Raw genomic sequence first — 27,059 nt, forward strand, 5'->3', positions numbered from 1 at the left:
ATAAACTTGGGGTGTTAAAAGAGACATTAACAAAATCTAACTTTAACAAATGTTAGTCAAATGCATATAATTATAAATTTCATAGACATTTAAGGTAAATGGTAAAAATTCTCAAGGGTCTATAAGGTAAATGACCCTTCAAAATCTAATCAATAAACACAATTTTGTTACATTTAGCAAAAAAATTTGAATACTAAAATCAAATCTTGTTCTTGTTTGATACAAGTATGAATGTTCACTTTCAATGAATTGAATTATCGAATTTGATTAGCTGTTTATGACAATATTATTTTAAGAAATATCTTTCCAAATAATAAAAAATTTTCATTTGCTAAAAATATATTAGAAAAGAATTAAAGAAATTACTAAGCTTAAAAAGACAATTTAATCTGTACGGAATAAAAACTTAATACAATGTTTAAATTAAGTATAATTGTTTTCGAACAAATGTTTTTGTCCACCAAAGTTAATTAACTTCGTCAAAAAAATAAATAATTCATTGAGAAACTCTTGATTGCCTCCCTTAAAAGATTTTTTTTCCTTCACACTAGCATGTGAAACAATAATTAGTGAATTGCCAGATTTTGTACAGGTCAAATATTTTACTCATAATTATGAATTTAAAAAAAATCAAATTCTCACATAGATTATTTATGCTTGTAGCATCAAAGATTAACGATGCTACAAAGCACAAACAATCTCCAGTCAATAATTCACTCTAACATAGGGTGAAAGTCTTCTCACATTCACAAAATAAAACAGTTTTATATGGCTTAGACTATAAGTTTATGTGAAATAAATATAATAAATAATTGTACTAGGAAAAATGAATTCCTTTTCTGTCTCTCACTGAACACAAGATCATGAACAACAAATTTGAGAATATAATTTGATATAAATAGCATAAAGCTCTATTTTTTATTTATTAGTTTATAATTAAAAGACTATTTTTGATAAAATCACACATTTTCTTCTATTTTCGAAGTTTTCCTGCCCGTATAAGGAAGATAAACGTGTTGTGTTTCTGTAATGGTGCTTCTGCATAGTGGGCAACTCAAACAGAGGGGAGCACAAGTACTGCAGCATGCAACATGACGACATGGGAAAAACACTGTACTAATGTCCAAATCCATACACACACGACAAAGCATAGAATCTTGAAATGTGGCGAGTTGTTCTTGCACCAACTAAAAATTCAAATTAGTAATAATATTAGCATAATAATTTCAGTTTCGTGTTCATATAACTCATTAATTCATCTAAAATAAAATGGTTTTATTTATTTTTAATATAAAAGATGCAAAGTCAGGGTGCGTAGCGTTTTTAAAAAGTGCTTATTTTCGTTTTTTAAAAGCCCTTAAAGGTGCTTTTTTCATTGGGTGTTTTTAAAAAGTGCTTAATTATCCCTTTTTCAAAATGAGATTTTTCCTTTACTATGTTGATTTTCGCTTCGAATTATGCAAAAAGACACAGTTAACATTCTTCTTTCTATTCAACGCTTTCATAATTAATTCAACTCCAATCTATTTCACCTTATAGTTAGTCCATAGCGTTTGAAAACGCCATTCGTTTTACATAATTCAAAATTTCATGATTTTTGACAATTGTCAAAAACAATGTCAAAAGGTTTTTTTTTTTTTTGACATGACGGTTAAAACAAGATAAAACCGTCGATTGTCCAACCCTGCCTAATTTTGATATTTTTTTAAAGTGCTTAAAAATATTTTTGAGTGCTTGAAAAGTGCTTATTTTTTGTTGAATTATTTAGCTACGCACCCTGAAAGTGCGCAAAAAAATAATGGACCACCCTGATGCTAGTTAATTGGGCAGACGGTATTTTAAAATACGAAATCAAACACAAAAACGCACTTGCTCTGAATAAACATACTTTTTTTTTTGGCGGATTCGGATGTTTGACCCCATAATATATAAACTATACAGGATTATTCATAATTCCTTCCAGGGTTTCGAAGCGTTATAGTGAAAAAACAAAGACGAATATGGCAAAAAAGAACATATGAAATTATTCTGAAAGTTTCCAAGTTTTAATTTAAGCAGTTGCCGGTAGATGGCAGTAACATGTACCACTGAAGCCGGTTGTAGTAACCAGAGGGAATTATGAGTAGCCCTGTATAAATGTATGTGACGAACATAAATCAATAATGCATTGTTAACATTTATGAAGGACTGAGAACGAATAGTATAAATTATGCCTTTCGCTCATAGTTTTAGAAGTTTTACGTATATGAAACTTTTGACAGATGTAATGTAATGTAGGGTTTAATGAATCATTTACTAAAGTAAACAACATTAACATGGTTTTTCGAAGCTCTTTCTCCAAGGGAAAAAAAAAAACACTGTTTAAGTGCCTTACACTTGAAGCAACGCTATATTTTAAACTCTATATACCATCTTGTTGTGATCCGGACTTAGGAACAGTCCAATGACTTGAATTTTTTACAAGTTATTAAACTTAAAAAAGAAAAAGAAAAAAAAAACGCCTATTTGGCGACATTTATCAAAATCACTGCCTTATTCTCAGTTTTTTGCAAATTTTTGCGAGCTTTACATAAGTAAGTTTTAAATATGGAAGAAAAAAAATAGACCACAAAGACTTAATTTTCACAAAACTGTGGCCTTCTTCCACATTGACGTTTTGTGCCATTTTCGGAATAAGCATAGAGAGCGCTGGCTATAGATAAGACTAAATTTGCTCTAACAGTCGAGAGTAAGTGTTGCGAATTCACAGAAGTTATGGAAATAGCAAATAATTCGCAATGAGCATCATTTCATATGACGACGTAACCTTCAAAAAACAGCCTGAAGGACAAAGAGCACACTTACCTTACAAGACGCAGATTGGCAATCTTTTTCCTTCAAGTTATTCAGCTCGTCCATTGAGCGTGTTTTTGATGGATTCATAGTCTTTTTATTGCAAATATCTTCCACCTGATACATGACTCTTCTAGTATGGTCATACACTTCTCTACAAGTTCTTTGAATATCAAACACATAGTTCTTTCCCAAGGCAGTGTTCTCATTAAATAAGGACGCGATCGTTCCCTTAAGGTCTCTAATGTACTGTGAAGTAACAGCATTACGCACTGTTTCACAGCTGTAGAAAGCATGCTTTTCAGTAACAGCTCGGTACAGGGCACTTGCCGAATGACAGTTTTCGAGCTTGAAACCAAGAGGCTGTGATTCTCCAGAATGGTTCAGGAAGGTCAGGAAGAAACAACGACCTGAATGCGTGGCTAGATGAATGGATGCATAGGTGATGCTGCAAATGGAAAGAAGCAATTAAGAATTTTTTAGAATGAAGAAATATTTTGCATTGTGGGTTAAGTACATGAACGTTTGTAGTTAGGAATCCATTTTATATTATCTGTTACTGTGTAAGTTCGAAATTTATTTTACCCCTTTGATGCAGAATTTTTACAAAACATATTTCTTATAATCTTTTCATTATTTTGTATTTATTTAGATCAAAATAAGTAATTCCAATGATCAGATTTGTTTTAGAAACTTTCACACTTTTTCTTATGATGATATATATATATATATATATATATATATATATATAGGGTGTCTCACCCGCTTTAAAGGTTTAATTATCATTATTTTAGAATGGTGCGTGTCAACATTCCGTAAAATTGATGATGAATTAAGAAATAATTTATATTCGATTGTAGGGAATCGTATAAATACGATTAGCTACAAAATGAGGAATTTTTTTTAAATTTTTTCTGCTTAAAAACGTATATTAAAAATGTAGTGTGTATTAACTACCTTAAAAATTTATGTCCTGTGCAGTTTTCAACGAATTTTTTTAAAAATTTAAAAAAAATAATTTTGTAATTAATTTTAAATTGCTCCAAAAATTTTGATTTTTTTAAATATTTATTTAGTTATAGCAATAAATTAGTTTTTTGTTTTATAAAAATAGCAAAAAATTCGTTTTTTTTTTTAAATAAAAATGTTCGCATCTCCATAAAATTTTATGCGGTTATCGAAAATAACAACTTAAGTAATCAATACAAGCTTATTGCTTGATTTTCTGGCATAGGATGTTTAAAAATACTTGTTTTCTTTCGTAATTAATTGTCAGTCTCCCAAACCTCTGAAAGCTTTAAATCTTATAGCTAAGTATGAAAAATTGTATAAACTAAACATCTCTTAAGTTATAAAATAATCCTTTAAGTATTTCCCGAGAAATTTAGAAAAATGGCAAAAGTGTGCAGTTGATTATTGTAGGGTAGTGTATATCGATATATACATTAAATTATGTAAATAATGCTAAAATCTAACAAGTTTAAATTTTTTAAAGGAGTTAGAAAAACGACAGTTTTACATTTAAAATACTTTGGAACCATCTAAAATCCATAAAAAAAATTATATTAAAATTTTGTACTAGGTGACATTTCCTTGCTAAACCTCCCTTTTAATACACACGGTGATAATTTATTTTCCTACGTCAATAAATTTAAAAATAAAATCTGTATAAAGAACACTACGATATTTTTTTTCTTCTTCTGTTATATATCATAAAACGATTTTTTAAAATACTTTGGAACCATCTAAAATCTATAAAAAATATTAAAATTTTATACTAGGTGACATTTCCTTGCAATACCTCCCTTTTAATACACACGGTGATAATTTATTTTCCAACGTCAATAAATTTAAAAATAAAATCTTTATAGAGAACACTACGATATTTTTTTCTTCTTCTGTTATGTATCACAAAACGATTTTTTTTAAATACTTTGGAACCATCTAAAATCCATAAAAAATTATGATATTAAAATTTTATACTGGGTGACATTTCCTTGTGAAACCTCCCTTTTAATACACACGGTAATGATTTATTTTCCTATGTCAATAAATTTAAAAATAAAATCTGCACGACGTTGCATTTATATTACAGTGCAATCTAGCACGCAATTTCAAAGTTGCAAATACCATTATAATATTTTTCAATTATTCTGAAAACGCAATTCGCGTTAATACAAACTGTAACAAAAATGCCTATTGCGGAAATTCGTGAGTGTATGTTTATATTTTATGATCATCCTGAATAAATTTTTTCCTGACTCCATTCCCACGACAAAGTATAACAGGAAAGAATGAAAAAAAAAGAAAACATTTGTTCCTCAGAGGAAGGAGCCCCGAACAGGAAGAGCGACCCACCTGTATTTATGAAAGAGGAGGAAGAAAGATGAGTTTTAACAAAAAAAAAAAAAAATATCAAACTATCAACTCCTACCAAAAAATTTTTTCCCAGCAGTAGTGTGGATAATTTGGAAAGTTTTCTTGTAGCTCCTGCAATTTTATTCGAAAACAGCAAGAGCATGGATCATATAAGTAGTACATTTAAATTAATGTCAATTACCTTTTAACAATTTAATAATATAAAAGTCGTATTTCTAAAATTTAATTTCTCAGGAAATATTCGATCAATTGCGCACAAATTTTTGCATTTTGCTATGTAAAAGTACATTCTTTAAAATTATGTAAAAATTACAAACCTTGCAATTCAAAATTTTTCGAGTATTATTAAATAAAATAATAAATAAACTAATATCAGTGACGCGACAGCCCAATGCCTATCTCAGTGCAGGGGCAGATGTTCCGGTTAGGTGGTCAGTTGAATGCGAAACCTCCAGTGTTTAGTCCCCAAGCATGCTTGGTACTCATTTATCGACCCACTGAAGGGATGAAAGGCTGAGTCAACCTTGCTCTGTCAGAGGATCGAACCCCAGACCTGTGGCACGGGAGTGCGAAGCGCCATCACTCAGCCACCGGGCGTCCAAAATAATAAATACTTTTTAAAAATCCTAGTTTTCGTACTGAATTATATTTTGGGAAAACGAATTTTATACTTGGGTGCAAATTTTTTTTCAATACGCTTTAAAAGTTCTCGAGATATGATAAAATACGCAAAAAGTAAAATTATCCGGGTTTAAACTGCGGTCACCCTCTGAATTTTGGGGGTCAGAAATCCGAATCCGTCGAAAAAAGGGTTTGTTTATTCAGAGAAACTACGTTTTTGTGTGTCTGATGTCGTATCGTAAAATTTCGTCTGCAGTAATTAGCATATTTGAGGTCACCCTCTTGAGCCATTGAGTCCGAGAACATGCAGATCCGACCATTAGATCAAAAGTTATTCAGGATGGTCCGTTTATTTTTTGCGCACTGTACTAAGTATGCACTTGCGTTTATTTTACTTGAAAAATTCAGCGATTTTACATTGCTTTACATTTCGGGATGGAAAATTTTCATAAAATTTTACATGTTTTAGGAGTGAGCTAATCATAGATTCGCGAAAATTTTCTTTGAATGAAGTCTTAATTTTTGGAATCACATTCCTGCTATAGAATATAAAGAAGTTAACAGTTACATCATCTGTTATTCTTCTATTCCCTTCAAACATTTCAACGTGCAAATTTCTTCAAAAATGGCGGAAATCGAACTAATAAACGCCTGAAAATTTCCAAACACGACGAAAATAAACGTCTCAATAATTCGCAATAGAGAGACAACCATTTCATTATAAGGAGGATATTTTGAGCGTAGTTTAATGTTCCGATTAAAAATTTCGATGTAGGGAGACTTCGCCTTTACGTATACGCTCACCATTTAAATTAAATACATTACCGAAATAAATGTAAATGAATAAACACTATTAGCAGCAAGTTGGGACGTCCCATTACTGATGTTCTAGGGAGAAAAAAAGTTTTTTCGAGTATCGTTTTATAAAGATTAACCCTTTGACGCAGATGGGCATCGGTGTCCCTTTAATATATATATTTTTCTGACGTTCAAATTACAAGAAAAATGCATTTTCGTATTTTTTAATTATTAAAAACAGTCTAATAGTTACTAACAAAATCAGTTACACTATCGGAATTATATCTGTACAAAAATAAAAAAATAGAAAAAAAGAAGCTAGAATTTTTTTTTTTCATTCATATTCAAAAATGTATCAATAATTGATTTTGTAAATTAAAGTAATTTCAATAATGAATAACTGTTTCTCTTAGGTTTAAATAAGTGCAAATTTGAAAAATTATTGTTTGGAAGTAAGCACGTTTTGAAGATTTTACCTTTAATGCAAAAAAAGATAACGGTGTTTCATGCTGCAATTCATAACCATAAATTATTAAAATGCTACATATATTTTTCACTTATTTCGACCGAAATTTATGCAAAAGAATGAAAAAAGTATGAAAAATATGTTTAGTAAAAATTCAACATAAAAGGGTTAAAGTATACTGTTTCATAAAGCAGCGGTTCTCAATTTTTTTTTCTTCTTTTCAGTCACGGAACCCTAAATGATCGAACTTCTTTAAGGGGAACCCTGTTCTGTAAAAAAAACGTTTATCAGGGTTCATTGTAAATGTGCTAAAAGAAAAAACATTCCCAATTAATAGAGAAATATTTCATGCAAATGAAAATTTTTCATTGTTTCATCAATAAGTCTTTAAAATTGGGTTTTATGTTAGGTAGTTGAATTCTCACGTCTGCAGCTGCTACGTTTTTGCTTTATAAGTCTAGTAGTTTTTCCGTATAAATTGAAATCGAATAAATTAAGCTGAATTATGGTTTTTGAAAACGAAATATTATATACAGTGAAAATGGTTAACCGGGAAAAATAATTCTTATTCTTGAACTTGTTTATTTTATTTTGAAGTTCGATAAGAAATACTGATGCAATCATGTGTAAATGCAAATCCTTTTAGTAATTTATTAAATATAATGTTATTAAAAAATATTTTTTTGAAATTTGCTACTTCTTTTTTATTGCGATTTTACATAAATAATTTCATATAAATAATCTTAATATTAAATAAAGAATGGATTATTGGTTGAATACAAACTTATTACTGGTTTCAAAAATCCTTACAGGTTAAAAAAAAAAAAAAAAAAGTCCCAACACACGGAACCCCAATGACCTTTTCATGGAACCCTAAGGGTTCTCGGAACACCATTTGGGAACCGTTGGTATAAAGTATTGTCAGCTTCGAGATAATGTAGCGTTTGGGGAAAGAGAAGTGAGAAACCTTGGATACATTTATCGATTCTCAATTTGTTTTAATTGTGATGCAACTGTTTAACTGTATTATCGTACCATATGTATTTAGGAACATAATAAAGTGGGAAACGGGACAAAAAAAAAAAACAAAAAAAAGCTCACGATATTCCCTTCAGAATAGAGAGCAACACGAAACCATAAAACGGAACATTTTCATTATACACAAACGATTTTTCTAATGCCCGAAGCAATTTTTCCTTGTTTGAAAATACAGAAATTTTATCTTAATTTTATAAAACTATTATTAATCTGGGGAAAATTGATATGGACTTCAATTATATTTGATGAGTATAATCTTTTTTGGAAGAAAAAAAACTGCATTATGTGTATATATTTCTCTTATGTAATGGAAGGCTTGCAATAATGAGGCTCGTACAATAGAGAGTACGTAGTCTGTATTTAAATGTATGTGTTTGAATGAATGAATTTTTTTTAAAAAAGGTTAATAAACTTGGGTGATGTTTTAAACATTAAAATATAATTAAACTGTAAAATGCAATAACAATAATTAAAACTGTAATAAATAAATAAACGAATTTTTACCTTCCAAGTGGAGTTAATAAACTTTCAATAACAACATTTTATGAGAAATAAAAAAAAAGAAAAAAGACACATTAGCTTTTTACCGAAATATCATTTTTAACATTAAACATACCATAATCGGTCAAATGACCGTTTAAGAACTTTTGCATCGAAAATGCGCTTATCATCTTATCGTTTTTGCACATTTGACTTCATAACTTTTTCTAACAATTATATACAGTTAATATTCTATTAATATTTTTTTTTTGTATTTTGTTTGTTTCGAATAATACTTCTCGTATACCTATTTCTACTACAATCTGTCATTGTCTGTCTACTACATCAGACTACAATCTGTCTACTACATCCGGAAGAACAACTTATTGCTTTATAAGGTTACCGGATCAGAAATTACGATGTAATACGATGTCCAGACCTACGAATTCAACCGATTGACATAACACCTATAATTTTAGGATTATTATTGATTAAATTTCATTAAATCACATAAAATATTATCAAAAGGAGGCGTTGGCCTAACGAATGATTAATTCTAAGGCATACAGTAATTTGAAAAAGCAAATAGAAAATTGTTTTAACTTTGAATTAGTAGAAATAGACCTATTCCATTTTCACAAAAAGTGCTATTGCGATAGCAATTTTAGCTAAAATTCGTTTGATTATTTTAACAAATCGTGCTCCATTTAATGTAGAATTACAAATTTAAAAAGAGGATATCAATCTTAATAAAATTAACATTAACTCATTTTTTTTTCTCCATAAGTCCACTTTCTAAAATAGCAGATAATTTAATTAACTCATTTGTAATTTTTGTTTTATTATCTTAGAAAATCTCCTCAGTTAACATTATTTGTCAGTTAACTTTTTTTTCTTCCAATATTTAACTAATCATTGCCCATGCAAAAAAAATAAATAAAAAATAAATAAATAAATACATGGGAAGAATAAAAAATAGATAAGTTAGATAAAATTAATACAGGTAATGAAATCGCATTAGATTTTTGTTTTTCCGTTTAAATATTCTGACTATTGCTGTTTTTCTATTTATATAAAAGCGGAAGATGTCTGCCTAATATGTCATCATTGTTATCGATAATTAAACTTTAAAAACATACACCCAAAACAGAACAAATCTAAAAACAAATGGCGCAAATCGATCAAAAACTTTTCATGCGTAAAACTGCTAATCTTGTATCTATCTGAAGTTTTGTCTAGCCCAACAAAAGCAACCGATTAATGCTATATCAAGCATAACATAATTTTTCCTATTAAAATGCTTCAATGTTGCTTATTAAGACATTCTATAGAAAATGATTTTTATGATTTGTCTTGTTAGCAAAAATAAAGGGACTTATTCTATTTTTTTTAAAAAGAATTATTAATAATCATCTGTTGTACTTATAACTGTAATTAATGAAAACCTATTTATTAATTGTTTTGTTTAAAAGAAAGTAATGACTGAAAAGCAATGTGAATAACAATATCAAACATCTTTTTTCCGTTTTAACATATTTTTTTGATTAGATTTAATCATAAAATTTCTTTATAATTATTGCTTATGGAGTAATTTAAAATTAATTGTTATAATTATTTAAAAATGTAAATCTTTTTTTTTTATAATCATTAATTTTTATAATTATTGCTTATGTCAACAAAGCCTTATTTCTAAGCATAACTTTTGTTGAGCAATTTCGTTGTTAACAACTAGAATGAGCAATTAACTTTTATTTCCTTATAATTTTCACAATAAACGTTTTTCAATTGCACTTATGTGCTGAAGTTACACACGTTTTACGTTCGTCGATCATTTCAAAGAAATTTAAATTTAAAAAATACAAAGGTAGCTTATGAGAAAATTTTAATGAAAAGCTGAAACATGCACACTTTTACATATTGACCGAGTCCTTCATTTGCATCATTCATTTATGTATGAAGAGCTTACCAGGAAACATTCTACATGAGCAGTTCTTAAATTTTTTAGGCTGTGGAACCCTAAATGATCAACCTTCTTCTGACGGAACCCCCCAAGATTTAATGAATAAATTTCATTAGCAATTGCAAACATATTAATTAATGAAAGACTAATTTATTTTCAAACAGGGGTAATTGTTACAAGAAGTGAAAAACCCTGAAATTTTACGTGCAAAATATCACTTTATCTACCATACATGTTTCATATTTAACATAATTTTGAAATAAGATTTATAACTAAATTATGAACCAACAAAGAATGGTAATGGTAATTAATCGTTAACATCGTTATGGTAATTAATTATGGAAAAATCTCAGTTCTAGCAAGAATTGCAATATTGCAATTTGAAATAGCGTGAATATGAATTACGATATTGGATTCTTAAAACGAGTGAATATGAATCGCGAAATTGATTTAAAAAACGCGTAAATACATGAACTTATAAGCCGTGTGAATACGAATCGCAATGTGTAATTTTTAAATCACGTGAACACGAATAGCTAGGTGTAACTTTTAAATTAGGTAAATAACGAATTCCGGCGCAGTTCCAAACATTAAAAATGGCGAAAATCAGTGAAACCGCCAAAATAACATGTATGTAAATGTTTCGTTAACGGGATTAAGCGTTTCAAAATTTAAATTTTAGATTGCGGAATTTCGCGATATTCCCAGAAAAATCATTCGCTGGGTCCTAATTTTTAGATCCCGATGGACGATACGAAAACCCCGGAATTCAGGAGTACACACAGAATACAATCAGCTTTGTTAAAAACATGTAATAATCTAAATTTTATTAATTATTTTTGAAAGATTTAGTGATTGAAATTTTTTCATCACATTGATTTTATCAATTTTAGTCTTAAAATCGGTTCTTATGTCCACCAGCTGATTTGCACAGGTTTGGGACAGCATCTGTTGTCTAGTTCTTAATTTGAATTTAGTGCATGCATAAACTAAAAAATGAGTGAGCTGGTTATGGTTTCCATGAAGAAAAAAAAGGAAAAAAATAAAATAAAAAAACGTTGAGAGCAACATATTTCTTTATTGTTGAATTCGGTTATTTTTATTCGAAGCGAAATACAAATGGAATTGTTCACAAATGCATACATGCTTTTCATAATTCATTTATTATACAGGGTGGCCACTCAAATCAGATTTCAAATTTCCCTGATTTTTCCAGGTTTTCCAGATAAAAATCTTAAAATTTCCAGGTTTTAGTTTCTTAATTCTAATAAAGTGTAGGCGAGAAAAGTGTCTATATTATAAAATATTTTATTCAAAATGATATTTTTTTAACATATCTTGAAAAAAAAAATTTATTTTGACAATTTGGCAAGATTTTTTATTCATTTTAATGTTTCGGTACAAAATTTTGAATCAAAAATCATATATTGACCAAGAAAAGAGTAAAAGTAAATATTAGTATATAGTTAGTTCCTAAAAAAAACCTTTTTTTAAAATTAAAATATGTTATAAAAGGTTAAAATGAAATAGAAAAAATTAGCATTAATGCAACAATTGTAACAATTTGTCGATAAACATTGCTGTTAGCGATTATAAAAAAAAATTTGCGATTGGTTGGTTTGCTGAGAAAAAATAATTCACAGATTTCTTTTAATGGGAATACAAAAGCTTTCAGAAAAAGAGTGCAATATAAAATCTATTATTATTATTAAATTATAACCAACTAATTTTTGGAGAATTTTATAAAGTTAAAAATACAAAAACATTTTGTCAAAATGGAAAAAAATTACCACGAAATCATAGGAACAAACTTAAGCCATAAATGGATTCAGCCCAAGGACAGAATTTAAAAACAGAAGCTAATATCCCTTCTTCCACCTCTACCACAATATTTCCTAAATTGCACAGTCCATAGCGGTCAAAGATCTCCACATTCGTTTAGCAACAGTGGGAGAATTTTATGTGGCATTCTAGTTTAACAGAGCTGTAATGGAGCAAATTTTAATGCAAGCAAAGTATTGCTAAGTTGATGATATTTAAACTGCTTGGAGATACATTTCCGTCTAAAAAAATGGGTATAATAGATGAAATAATTTAAATTAAGAAAATTAGTAAATAATTTACATTAGTGAAATTAAAAAAATTTCCAGCTTTTCTTTAAAATTCCCTGATTTTTCCAGGTTTTTATCCAAATTTCCCTGATTTTTCCAGTATAAAAAAAATTCCCTGCTAATTCCAGGTTTTCAAGGTTTTCCAGGTGGGTGGCCACCCTGTTATAATACTATTAGAAAAAACATAGTTTTCAAATTTCTTTCTTCACGAGCATTTAAATTAAATAACCTCATAAAAATAATAGAAATATTAATTAAAAAATCGATTATTAATTGGATAGCAATTTAATGAAAGGCTTTGAAAATCGTAACTGGTTTTAAAAAAAATCTTAACTCTTGGAACCCCTGTGACCTTTCTGAACCCTAGGGCTCCACAGAACGCCATTTGGAAATAGCTGCTCTACACGGTAAAGAAATTTAATTGCATACAGAACCACAATACAGTTTAGATTTTTTGCAAAATCTCAATAAAATGCTTCTTAAAATTGCAGACACAATGCAATGCTTAAATTGAAACAATTGTCCAAGATACCATTATGATTCAACGTAAGATTCCAAAGAGCGTATAGTTTTAAAAAGAAATTTCAAACCAAATAAATCCATTTCTTGGTAATCATAAAGAAGATATCAAAAATTTTTAGTCAAACTCCCTCTTTTTGCTTTGGAACCTTAAAAATTGAGAGTATTTTCAAAATGTCACGAAACACGATCATCCACCAAACTCTTCATGTCCTAACATAAACCCTGAATTAAAAATAGGAAATAACACCAATAATTTTAAAGGTGCATTGGGGCTTAAGAAAAGAATGAATAAGAAAAATTTAAATATTACATAAACACCTAACAGAAGGAGAGGTTTGTGATTTCCTAATTTTTGCTGACAAAGAGGCAGAAAAGCCGCAAGCTTAAGTAAGATATCAAAATGCCCATTGTTTCAAAATTTTCTTTAAATAAAATGTACATGGAAAATATCAAATTTGGTATAAAATTTAAATTCTTGTAGAAGGAAAAAGTGAAAAAATTTTTTTTTGAAGAGTTTCAGAGTTTTGAAGTATTTTAAATCACAGAAGAAACACACAAAAGATTTCTAAAGAAAATTCTGCTCTAAATTATAAAAAGAAATTAAAAGATAATTTTGTTCTATGCAAACTTACATCTTTTACTTGAATTTAATCCTAATAGAAATCAAAGTTAAAGCAAAATACACATTAACCAGATATACTAAAATTTAGAGCATTAGGGCAGTTAAAAATATTTGAATAATCTCTACGCTATTATAGTGATCTTTTCCAAATCTGGTGATAGCAAAACAAAACATGTTTAAATAACGTTGATAAAAAATTCTAAGTTTTAGCCTGTCAAACAAATTATTAGCCATACCACATGAATGGCCATTCATATCATAAAGAAATTCCTCATTAAAAAAAAAAAGGAAAATTGAAATGACAAAATCATTGACACATTTTCTCCATGATTATTTAAAATTCTAAGGATTTTTCACACCTGTATGCAGATTAGAGAAGAAAAAATTCATAACAGGGGCAGAAATTAGAAGAGGAAAAAAACAGATAAAGTTGTATAACTTTTTTGAGCCAACTTTAAGAATCAAGTATAATATTAAGAATGTTCTGGTTGGTTGTATACTGTGGAAATTATAATGAGAAGACAAAAATAAATAAATCTACAAAACAAATATAAAACAAAAATTTTTACAACATGGGTATTGAAGAAAACTGAGATTATATAAAAAAAATTAAATTTTATAAAAAGCTGTGTCATACTATAAATCCATACTTGACAATTAAAAATTATATTTAATGTTTATTATATTTATTATGTATTTTATAATTATCATGTTTTTATGTATATTATATTTTTAAATTATATCTTATGTTCTAATTATTTAAATTATTGAATTTATGTAATCTTTTGATAAAAATAAATTTATAGAAATGAACTTTAATTATTACCATACTAAGTTTTATCTGGTTCTGCCTGCATTTTCGATATTGTATAAATGATTAAAAAAGATTTTTTGGTTACCATTATTTGTTTCGTTAAGAAACTGTAGGTTCCCAAAATTGCATATTTTTCAGAGAAAAAGAAAAATCATACTCTTTTAGAAATGAATAAAGTAACATTTAGATTTTGCATTTTTATATATAATTATATTGAACCAAAAGGAATGGCAATACAATTCGGAAGGGAAGTAACTTAAGAGAATTTTAAATTATTAAAAAAATTATTATATAACAAAACAATTAAAGTATAAAAAATTTTAAAATAACTTTAATCTATAGGTAGTAAGCGTTTTCAAGTTTTAGAGTACAAATTGCCCTCAAATGAGCAATATAAATAAAATTACAATGGATATTTTTTAAATGTCATTATAATACTCCTCATTTTAGTAAAAATGTAGGAATGATTCTTTTTGAAGAATCCCACGTACTTGGTTTCAATCTTATTTCGTGCACAGTTGTAATTTTATTCAGTCGAAACTGTTAAAAATCTATTAATTTTTTAAAACTGAAAGTAACTTAATATAGGTAATAGAAATGAGTGAGCAGTATAAAAAAATAATATATTGCTAAGTTTATGAGGTTAATAAAGCAAGAAGCTTATGAAATAAGAATGTTAAATGCAATTGTAAAATATATATAAGCCTGTAGCAGTTAAAAACACGAAATATAAGTTCATGAGATAAATTTCGAGAAAAATCATTTTCTAGTTTAAAGATAATATCAAAACTAATCCCTACAATTAATTTTTAAAATTCAACACAAATACTAAAAATAGCTTGTGTAAAAACATTAAAAAAGTTATGTAAAAACTTTCTTAAGAAATATTTACTTAGTTTTCACATATGCTAGTTAAGTATATTTATTTATATATTACATAAATAGAATAATGGGTTTCAGTGGTCTAAACTGGACAAAAATGATTCTGATCTGAAAGGGTAAATAAACTCCATGGTGACTAATACAACCCAGATTTCTTGTTATAAAAAAAAATCATGAAATGATTTATGAATGATAGCACTTAACTAGAAAATAGATTTTTAGCAATGAAAATGACGAAATAATAGTTTGTATAAATTAACTATATCCTTGCAAAAGAAAATATAAGGGATACATGCGAGATAATACAAAAGAAATAAAAATGTGATTAAATAAATAATTATAAAGTACAAAAAGCTTAGCTCAGATCTAATTCAAAATTTCCTCAGACCTATTTGAAACATCCCCAGTAATAGACAAACCACGAGTTATAGTTTCCTTGCTGTCGGATTAACCATGAGAGGATCCCATGCCACGAAGGTGAGTTTACACATTGCATAGTAACTACGCTTCTAATATTATTTTTCATAGATAAATAACTTATTAAGGCTAGAAAAACAATAAATGAAATGCTTACTTGTGTTTTAAACGAAGGTTGAGATCATGAATGAGAATTCCTGTAGGCCCAACACCAATTCTAAAAGTCTCCCCATTTCGGTTTTTCACAAAATATTGCTCCATACCAAAATCGTCAATTTCAGAAACTTCTTTTAAAAATTCATAGATTGCAGCATTTGTTTTTATACCTCTGAGCAGGATATGTTCTTTTAAAACATCTTGACATATTTGAGTGATAGCAGTTCGATCAGATTCAATAGAAACCTAAAGTAGAAGCATGAACCAATTAAATAATATAATAATAAAATTAAATAATATATAACCTCATTGATTCATTCTAATAACATAAAATTTCTTTAACGGTTTAAATTTTACTATTCACAATATTTTTAACGATTCAATATGTCCATTTGAGACTGTATTTAATACCATTAAAACCATGGTTGGTTATTATATAACTTTAAGTACAAACTTTTGATTGAAAATTATTAATACAGTAAAATTAAAAGCTTTTGTTGTTCCAAACAAAAAAATTAATAATACAATATTTAGCTTCCATTTTTCATTATTTTTAACATATACTCAAGGCGTTTGTTAAGAGACTAAATGAAAAAAAAAAAAACTAATTTTGAAAAAAATTTAATTAAAACTTACATAAACGAATGTCTAGAATAAAAAAAATTAAGGAGCTAAGTCCTGGTAAGGCATGTTATACAACAGTGTTTCTCAACACGATTTACTTAAAGGACCAGTAAAATATTTCAGCTTTTTATTGTGGACTGGTAAGGTTAGCAATGTATACTATCGACTTAACTTTTACACATACAAAATTGTGTGATTTGTACAATTTGTTTAATAGCATCTAATTTCTCAGATAGTTTTCTTTTATAGTGAAAAATATTTTAAGCCTAAATGGATTTAAATAGTATAAATAAAATTTATATTAATTCTAATGCAAATATAAATTTTTTTAAAATTAAATATTGATTTAAGCAACCATGTGTAGGTAGCAAATGATACTAGTTAATCTGAAATAAACAAAAAGGAAATAATTAAATTTAATGTGTTTGCTGACTAAGGCATCAATGAGTAACAACAGCACACATAGCAGGGCCAAGATTAAGACAATTTTGATGTTTTGTTTTAATAACAATCATAGTTTCACATAAATAAGTTGAAGAAAAAGGCAATAAACAGTACAGCAGCTCAAATCGGGTTTCAAACTTCCCTCAAAATTTCCAAGTAAGAGTGTTTTTTTTCCTATAAAATGTAGGATAGGTACGAGAAAAGTATTAATATTATGAAGTATTTTATTTAAATTGATATTCTTTTTAACATATCACTTAAAAAAAATAATTAGACCAGTGGCCCTCATCCCCCCTAAGCTCTTGGGCGCATTCTTGGGCAAATTCTAAAATCCCCCCCAAACTATCGTTTTATTTAGAGTAAAAATTCCCCCCAAAGCTTCAAGTGGGCGCATTGTGCGCCCACCTTTCCCGCTGAATTAGACTAATTTTATTTTAACTACTTAGCAAGATTTTGTGTTTTTATTTTATAATAATCAATGTAAATTTTTAAAGAATTAAGATTAAAGAGGAAAAATAACATGTTCAGCTTATAGAATATATTGTTTTTATTAAATAAATTTTTTTGATGCGTTACTATAAGTAATTTTTGCATAAAATGTTGAATTTTTTCTTATAGTTATTAAGATTATAACCTCAATTCATAATTCCTTTTTTTAAAAATTAAAATAAAGAAACTTTTAACTTTTTATTTTAAAATGTGGTGATACTACCTATAATTTATTATGAATAAATATTTTATCATGCTGCACTATGACAAAAATTAAAATGCAAAACAATGGATACCTATGTGTTAAAAGGACACCAATTGAGTTTGAGAATTTAGCAAGGTTAGCTTGACATTGCAGTGAACATGACATAGTAGGATAGTTTGATTACTATTATGTAGTGTTCATTTTACATTTTTATTATAATGTATTTAAAAATATATATATATATATAGCATAGGGGTGCACAACCTGCGGCCCGCGGGCCAAATGCGGCCCTTTGACTACTGAAGTGCGGCCCGCGAGAGCTTCTGAACACAATAAAATTTTTTTTATAAAAATGGCAATTTTTAATCGCCCTTTTAAGTCATCACGTTTTGACACAATCAATTTTTACAGATTCTTTAGTAAATGTACGTTTAACGCGCTTTCTTTAAGCCGATTTTATCGTAAATATAAATGATTTTTTTAAACAGTTATTTCCGCTTTCCTACGTGATTTTGAAAATCCCGAATTTTTATTATGACGCGAGTTTCAGACCGCAAATTTAAATAATTACTTTTTGTGCACTTTATTTGTGACGATTTCATCTTAAATCTAAGTGATTTTTTTATCCTTTTTTTGCAATTCTTTCTTTTCTTTCAACAATTTTTTCGGCAGTTATTGCTAAGCGTTCCCACGTATTATAAAAAATTCCAATTATTCTATTACGACATACAAATTTTAAATCATGCATTTGACACGCTTTATTCGTGCTGAGTTCAGCATAAATATATTTTTTCCCAATTATTTCTATACTTTTCCACATGATATTGACGATCCCGTTATTTAACTATGATGTTATTACGACACGTGATTGTTAATCGCGCAATGAAATAATCCCTTTTTGATACAGTATTTCGGTACAGTTTTATCGTAAATCCTAGTTATTTTTCCTTCGTTTTTATTTCCGCAACGAATATGATTTGGTCGAATGTGGTTATGAATTGTGATTTGATCAAAAACCAAATATTCGGCAAAAAAAAAAAGAAGCAAAAATCGACTGAACGCCGTACACTTGGGGCCAAATAGCAAAATCTTAGAGCAGCATAGCAACAATGAAACTAAAATTTCAATGCTCAGAATAATATTTCCTGGAAAAACGTATTCATAAATTAACTCTAAAAAATAAGGCCAATCAAGAACGTTTTTGAAAATGTCGAAGAGCGAAACAGAGAACATAAAAATCAATCTTAATTTTTGAAATTTTTTTTTAAAGCTGAACATCTTAGTTTTTCAATTACCAGAAAAAGCCAAGAAAAAAGAATTAAGTCAACAGAAATGCTATTAAAATTAATGCGTTATAATGAAAACGTCTAAAAAAAGTTTTTTTTTATTTAAAGAAAATAAAAAGATAGAAAAAATGTTCTTAATTTTTTAAATGAAAATCTTATGCCGAAAATCTCAATTTAAATTTTTCTCATTGCCATAATTTTAATGGAAAAAAATTGCTATAAAATAAATTATATTAGTAACTTTATTTTTAAAAAAAATGCTGAGTCATAATAAAAATGCCTTAAAAAAGAAAAACAAAAAAAAAACAAATTTTTCTTAGTTCCTGAAACAAAACTTTAATACTGAAAATCACACTTTTCTATGTTACTGGTTATTTATATTACAGTACAGGGAAAGAGTGATAATAAATTAATAGTATGAGACGTTCTGTTAAAAATGCTGGGTTATAATAAAAACAGCAAAAAATGGGGAAAAATCCTTCTCAATTCTCAAAGTATCGAAAAAATAACAAAATTGACTTGTCTGATTATAATTTTAAAAAAAAAAAAGTAATATCTATAAAAATTCAAAAAAAAAAAAAAAAAAAAAAAAACTTGGAAAAATAAATTTCGAAAAAATATTCTGCCGAATATTTGACTGATCATTCAACCAACTGAATTTTTAACAAAAGGGCCAAATACTCGTTACATCCTTCCCTAATTTAAATACAATGTTATTGCAACTTCAAAAATTCATAAAATGACAGAAAACGTGAATTTTTAAACTGCTCACTGTTTGTAGTTTAGATTTCAATTTTTTGTTGCTTAAGTGATCTTTTTCGATAAAAAAAAAAAAGGAAAATGTTCACAATATAAAAAAATCTAATAATTCATAAAATAAAATAATAAAGTACATTACAAAATAAACATTTAATTTTATTTTGAACTATCACATTTTTGTTTTTATTTTAGGCTTTTGCTTAAAACCTATAAATTTTCTTCAATTAAAATATTTAATTTGAATTTATATTACTTAATTAAGACTAAACTTTTTCCTACTTTCATTCCGTGGGCATTGCAGTTTTTTTTAAATTTATTAGAATTTAATTCTAAAATGAATTTTCATATTGCATGATATGATAAAAAAAAATACATTTCTTTTCTTCAATGTTTATTTATTTTGATAAATCTATTGTTCATATGATAAAAATAGCAAGTTTTTTTTTTTTTTTTTGTAAAAAAAAAAATTATAAGTTTTTTTTATTTTTGAATGAATTCTAATAATGGAACACTACCAAGTTATTGATATTACTAGGTTTATTGATAAAAAAATGGAACCCTAATGTTTAAATAAACATTTCTACATTTGTCATTAACATGTCTAAATACATGGGCGGCCCTTCGTTAGCCAACCTGCTGTGCAAGTGGCCCTTCACTCAAAAAGGTTGTGCACCCCTAATATAGCACAACCATGCAAAGTACATGACCATCTTGCAGGTAGTTTTTTTACACAGTACTTATTTATAACGATAAAAAACACAATTTAATAAGTAAGAAAAATTAGTCAACAAATGAGATATAATTGGCATGATTAAAATTAGCTCTTATAAAAGGAAATAACAAATTATAATATGCATCGATAAGAAACATTAATAAGAAAATAATAATTATAAAAATAAATAATTACACAATTAATTAATAAATTTATTTTTCATACTTAACTATTTTAAGATTGAAATGGAAAATAGTAAACAAGTTTCGTAAATTTTTAGCATTATATTTAGAGTAGATTTCTGTGAACCTATAATAAATAGGTATATTAAAGTATGTAACAAAAATCATATTGTCACATTTACACTTAATGTAATGTGACAATTTAATTTCTAATTTTGCTTAGGCCTTTAATTTTTCTTTAAACGTTTTCCTTTTTTCCAATTTAGCAATTTTATTTTTAACTTTCTTGTTGACCTTTCTCATGGTCATTGCGGTCATCGCACTTCCTGTGGGGAAAGTCAACCAACCCCTCTATTCATGCCTTTCTTTTTCTTCCTTTAATTTTAGGGGGGCTAACTAACCAATCTCTTTCCTTTAAATTTCAAACTCTCCGCCTCTTTAAATTTAATTGGCCGTAATTTTTCTGGTCCTATACCAGTTAAGGAATTTTTAAGTCACTTTTTTTTAGGAGATTCTCTGTTGGTTTTTCCTTCTTGCTGGTTCCTTTTTTCCGAGATGCGGACTTCGGTCTGTATCGAGGGATTTCTTTTTACATTTTTTTCTTAACCTTTGTTTTAAATTAAATCCATAGCTGTAATCAATTTCTGTAAAATTTAAAATCAACATGTTATACCTTTAATTTTCTTTAACATTAAAAGCCCTCTCAAATTTAAGTTTTCTTTTCATATTTACTTTAACGGTTAAATTAATCGTTCTTTTATATTTAACTTCATGCCTGACGCCTTTGGTTTCTTTAAATTCTCTTGTCACCCATTTCCTTTTAAAAGATATATTTCTTCTGTGCCACAGAATGTGTTGCAATCATATTGTTTGTTTGTTGCGATAAGTAGTTTTACAAAAATAAATGTTTAGTTGAACAGAAAGTTTTGTGATTGTTTTTTTAGCTTTACCTTTATAACTATTAGTTATCACCTTTTTCCTTCTGTATGTGGTGAGTACTTTTTTTTTATTGTTATGGGCATGCATAAATGTGAATTTATTAGTTTTTCTTATTGGAAACATCAGCTTACTGTATTAAATCATATATATATTTTGGATATAGCATGACTTTACCTTATTTATCTTTAATATTTAATTTATTTTAGTTTCGCCCTTTTTCCAAATTCGGTGATACCAAATCATCCAATTTGTTCAAACCTCACACTTTGTGACCCTTTGAACCTATTGGGTTATTGTTATCCCACATTAGCATTGTACTACCACTTTCCTTAACCACCACATTCCCCCTTAATTCAATTTAATTACCTATATATATTTTAGGCCTTAAATTAATTATTATATCAATCATTTAACTGTTTTTTTAATCATGACTATATCCAATTACTAGTACATATACCAAATATTTCAATCTATTAATTATAATTCTTAAATAACTTTGCTTCATACGCACCAAATATAATACTATTTTATTTAACTCTTACACATATTTAATAATTATATAGAACAGCTTACTTGTTGGTCATCATCTGCTTTTGCTTCAAAGGAATCTTCATTACTATCATTATCGCTAGTACCACCGGATCGCCATCGTACACGCAATTGTGGAGGTCTGTCATCAGAGCAATTAACAGCACAATTAGATGGCAGGAATTTAGAATATCTCATTAAAGCAGTGGTTGCATCAACTGCTACTTCAAGGTCACCAAGTTCAATTTGAGCAATCAAAGCAGCTAAGTGGCACATCTTACATTGTGAAGTTCTCAAATTATTTTCAACAAATGCTCTTCGAGTATCCAAATAAAAGTGATGCCTGAAATTAAAAGAAATATCAAAATCAATAATTAGATTATGAAAGATTTTTAAATTTAATAAAGCGTAATTTTTTTTTGCATGAATATGTTTCTGATTAATCTCAAAGAATAATCTTTGACAGGGAGAATTTCCGAAATGGTACATGCACCAAAATGGTCACCAAATTTTAGCAACCATTAGGTATAAACCAAAACAAATCATCACAGAATAGGGCAAGTGAACTAGCTTTAAATGAAACTATCACACATTGACTGAATTTTTTATGTTGTCCTTAAATATTAAAATAATATTTTTGAAAAAGAATTTTTATCTAAAAAACAATGAAGGAAAAAATTCTATATGAAAGATTTATTTAATGTTGATATAACTACTTTTCTAATTAAATTAAAATAATTATATTAATATATAACAAATTTTAATTAAATAATTCATAAGAAACAGTAATAAAACATATGTTTTTCTCAGTATAGATTTTTCTTTCAAGGTTAGAGTTAGACAGTGGCGTACGCAGAATTTTTTCAAGGGGGGTGTTCATAATTTTCTGAAGCCACTAAAAGAAATTCGAGTATGTAATAAAGCACTATTATTTCCCTAATTTAGACATCTAGACAGTTTTGTCTTTTTATTTAGACAGCATTGCTTAGTTGAATTTTGATTTGATTTTTTAAGTTTAAGAACATAATGTAATATCTTCTCGCATGTAATATCTTCTGAAAAAAGTCCAATGTCATATGGGTGGGAAGAAACACTTTGAGGGCCACTTTCACATTCATCAGATTTCGTTATGCTAGAAACGTTTTCTTCAACGGAAGTATCACATTTCTGTAGAACAGAAAAACTTACATTGTACTCCGTTCTCCCTTTTATATAATTTTTCACCACATCTCCAAAATTCTCGAATTGTCTCAAAGACGACAGAACGTCTAAGATTCCAGAATCATCGCGTAAAGACCTCGCAAATGACAGCCAGTCTCGAAAACTATCGCGACTGGCAGAACAGAAAGGAACCAGTCCATAACAGTGGTTTCAAAAGTACAACCCTATTATAGTGATTGTTTTTTTTTTCAGTATTCTGAGAAATACCCTGAGATAAAAAGGTAGGCATAAGGCAAATAAAAATATATAGTCTTAAAAAATAATACTCGCATAATTTCTACTAAAATGTTTATTTTTGCCATTTTGTCTGAGCTCAAGGGGGGTGTTCAAACCCCTAAACTCCTCCCTTGCGTATGCCACTGGAGTTAGACTATTTTATAAACAGCAGTAAATATTTGTTTTGTCCTGTTTGAAAAAGAAAGGATACTTAAAAATAAATATCATCCTTAGCTTGCAAATGGTTGTTTTAATTACCAACAAAAACACAATTTGACTAACAATTATTACTTTGTTTAAAACAATATAGTTCTGAGAAAGGAAGTTATTTTTTCTTATTTACAGCAATGCCCATTTTTACAACATTGACATTTATTTGAAGAAAAAAAAAAAAAAAACTCATCAATATGCTAAAAGTTAAAGCGCCATTGTTAAAAAAGTGAGTGAAAAATTTTTTCCAGGTGCATTACATAGGTAATAAATTGGCCTGTTTTTGGACTAAAAATATTTTTAAGCCTTGAAATACATAAACTTCTAAGTATTAATAATGGTAGGCCAATAAAAAAATATTTTCTGCAGATATGTTGCAGAAATATAGAGCATTAATAATAGATTCAACAATGTAGACATATTAGTATGCAATTATGAAACAAAAATTTACAAAAATCATAAAGAATTACATAAAAATTACTAAAAGATATATCAATTAGTTAATAACAATAGTATTAATAATAATAAAGGGCATAATTTCTGATTTAGAATTACTAATTTTAAGGTGGTAAAATGTTTAATACATATACATACCGTGTTACATCTTGTAGAATTAGATGGGGAGGAACAAAAAATTTAACTCTTAGATCAAGTCGATATGGTGGAGGCCCAGGCAATTGCTTTCTTAGTTGGTTACGCAAATTTAACCACAACTTTTCTCCATGTGGACCAGCATATTGCAAACCCATGTAATCAGATTCAATTATACCTAGAACTTCACAAACCTAGAAAAAATACAAAATAAAATATTACACCAAGACAACTATTAAAAACCACACTGAATTTTAAATTAGCCCATAAGTCTAGCTCTACTGTGACAGAATCAAACAAAAATAAAAAAAATTATTTAAATATTATAAATATTTAACTAATGTAAAAGATTTCACAAATGCAAAATTTTGTACTAATTTATCAACTCAATCTATACTACAAACTTTTTAAAAAATAAGTGAAATATTATCCATAAAATTAGCAAATTTTATTTTATTAATCTTTGGTACATGAACTATAATCATTCTATTAATTTTCTAAAGAATAATAAATCTTTAAATTATTTTTTAAGAAGTAGTATGCACAGAATAAAGATATTTCCCTTTTGTAATCTATTGCAATCATCAAGGTACATAATGCATTTTGAACTTCCAATTTTTAAAAAAAAACAAACATGTACAGTTTTGCCTGGGAATGGCTTCGAGTTACACCCTTAAAGTCAGTCTCCTTATAAAATGTTTAACTTTTTTTAAATCAATCATGGGCTGCATCCCCAAAATCGCAAAGATTTGGCAATTATTCTACCGTATTGCAAATCACAATACGGAAATCTTCCTTAAAGAATAATATACTTAAAACTTTAATAGTAATGAACAATATAAAAATTCTAGCACTAATATGAAATCAAAGTAATATTGATTTGTTTTCTTTCTTTCCAAAAGGAAGATAAAATAGATACAATTACATGGGGAGATTTCCGTATCGTGATCTCTGTCAGAATAACCGTCATGTCTTGGAAACTTCCGGGCAGTGGCCAGCGAGAAACTTAAAAAAAACATCACAGAAAGGGACTAACTTGAAAGGTATAAGTCGTAGCCACCCCCAGGCAAACATCGAAATTTTTTTTTATTAATTAAAAATTTGCAAGTTTAGGATCTATTTGGCACCTTGGCGATTGTAGTTGGAGCGACAGATCACGTTACGGAAAAAAACCCCGATTATAAAACAAAGAAAATTTCATACCAAAACGAAAGGAAAAATTAAATTAAATATAGCAATATTGACATTTTTTAAAAGTAAGATGATACCTAAAATAACTAGATAGTTTAACATTTCATATTTCAAAGAACTGAATTTAAAGAACATTTTTACTGCTTAGAAATCTGAAATTTTTTAATTTGCTAAATATGACAAAATAGGCTTTTAACCATTATGACAATTTTATTAAAATAATTTCAGTAATTTAAATTTTCAGATATATAACTATTTTTTGAATTTCACATAAAATTAAATAATGAAAATTTTAAAAAATCGTGGAGTTAGATAGGTATCTTCTATGTGGACAAGTATTTTTAGAAGATTTCGTGGTGCATATTTTATTTTTCTCAGAATTAATTATTAAAATTTTATTTACTGAAAAATGAAAATTATGGTTTCAGATAAAATCAGAATTATGATTTAAGTATCGAAAAGTAACTAAATGAAACACATCATTAATACATTTTCCATTGTCTGTGCATGAACTCAATATTTTGTCAACAAAGTAAATATCTTCATTCTTCATAAACAAAACATACTTTATCAAGGCATTGTTTTCCTTTTGCTTTGGAATCTATCTCGACTTCAAGTATCACAGAATCAGCTTGTCTCACAAGGCACAACATAGTGTTTTTAAATCAAATATTGAACATTTTAACAATATTTAATTGTAAAAAATTCCATTCTAGCTTCCTTTCATTGCTGAATACCACACCAGCTGACAGTTTCCTAGCAGAACTTATAACAAAAAGAATAACAAAACAACATGTAAATGTAATGTGTAACACGGTTAATCTACAGAGGTTCTATAACGCAATTATTAAAGATACTCCCCAGATGGCAGTAAAAAGTTGAACACTGAAAGGAATACTCATCCTTTAAGGGTGATTCTTACTGCATTTGTAAAATTCGCAGATGTAAATTTGGAGAGGCAAACGAAAACTTGATTGGCGATTTTTTGGTTGTTCACTAATTTGCGATCGCAACGCTCGAATACGCCGTCTGGGGTGAAGACCGGTTCCATGTCTTGAACCTCTCCCTCTTCTCTTTTCAGCTGTTCAGGAATGTACAACAATATTTTCCTCTTTCTTGCCATTTTTCGTATTTACTAGTCAAAATTATTATTTTTAAATTTCAGCGACGTTTCATTTTATAAATATGTTCAATGCAGTTTTCAGTTCCATATAGTTACCTAACTTCAAAGTTTTTAATCTATTTGAAAATCAGGTCGGAAACTAACCTATGACTCTCCACACTTTAATGGTGAAAGCATGCGAAGTGTTACCACATGTGGAGAGCGCTGCTTTACGCCACCTGTAGCCCATTTCAATCGTCAA

At 28.0% G+C, this 27,059-nt stretch overlaps 1 protein-coding gene across 1 annotated transcript; it reads right to left on the reverse strand.

The window, feature by feature from the left end:
- Positions 1–321: 321 nt before the first annotated feature.
- Positions 322–26,537, reverse strand: dnr1 (E3 ubiquitin-protein ligase defense repressor 1). The gene is made up of 6 exons (XM_087161068.1): positions 26,262–26,537; positions 24,508–24,698; positions 22,312–22,609; positions 16,100–16,344; positions 2,845–3,280; positions 322–1,187 (listed from the first exon to the last, which is right to left on the reverse strand). The coding sequence occupies exons 1-6, from the start codon at positions 26,346–26,348 to the stop codon at positions 960–962; spliced, it is 1,485 nt and encodes a 494-aa protein (XP_087017194.1). The 5' UTR covers positions 26,349–26,537; the 3' UTR covers positions 322–959.
- Positions 26,538–27,059: the final 522 nt, after the last annotated feature.

The sequence above is a fragment of the Parasteatoda tepidariorum genome, chromosome 4 (assembly GCF_982258835.1).
Source record: "Parasteatoda tepidariorum strain Cologne lab strain chromosome 4, Ptep-v5.0, whole genome shotgun sequence".
In the NCBI taxonomy this organism is placed as follows: domain Eukaryota; kingdom Metazoa; phylum Arthropoda; class Arachnida; order Araneae; family Theridiidae; genus Parasteatoda; species Parasteatoda tepidariorum.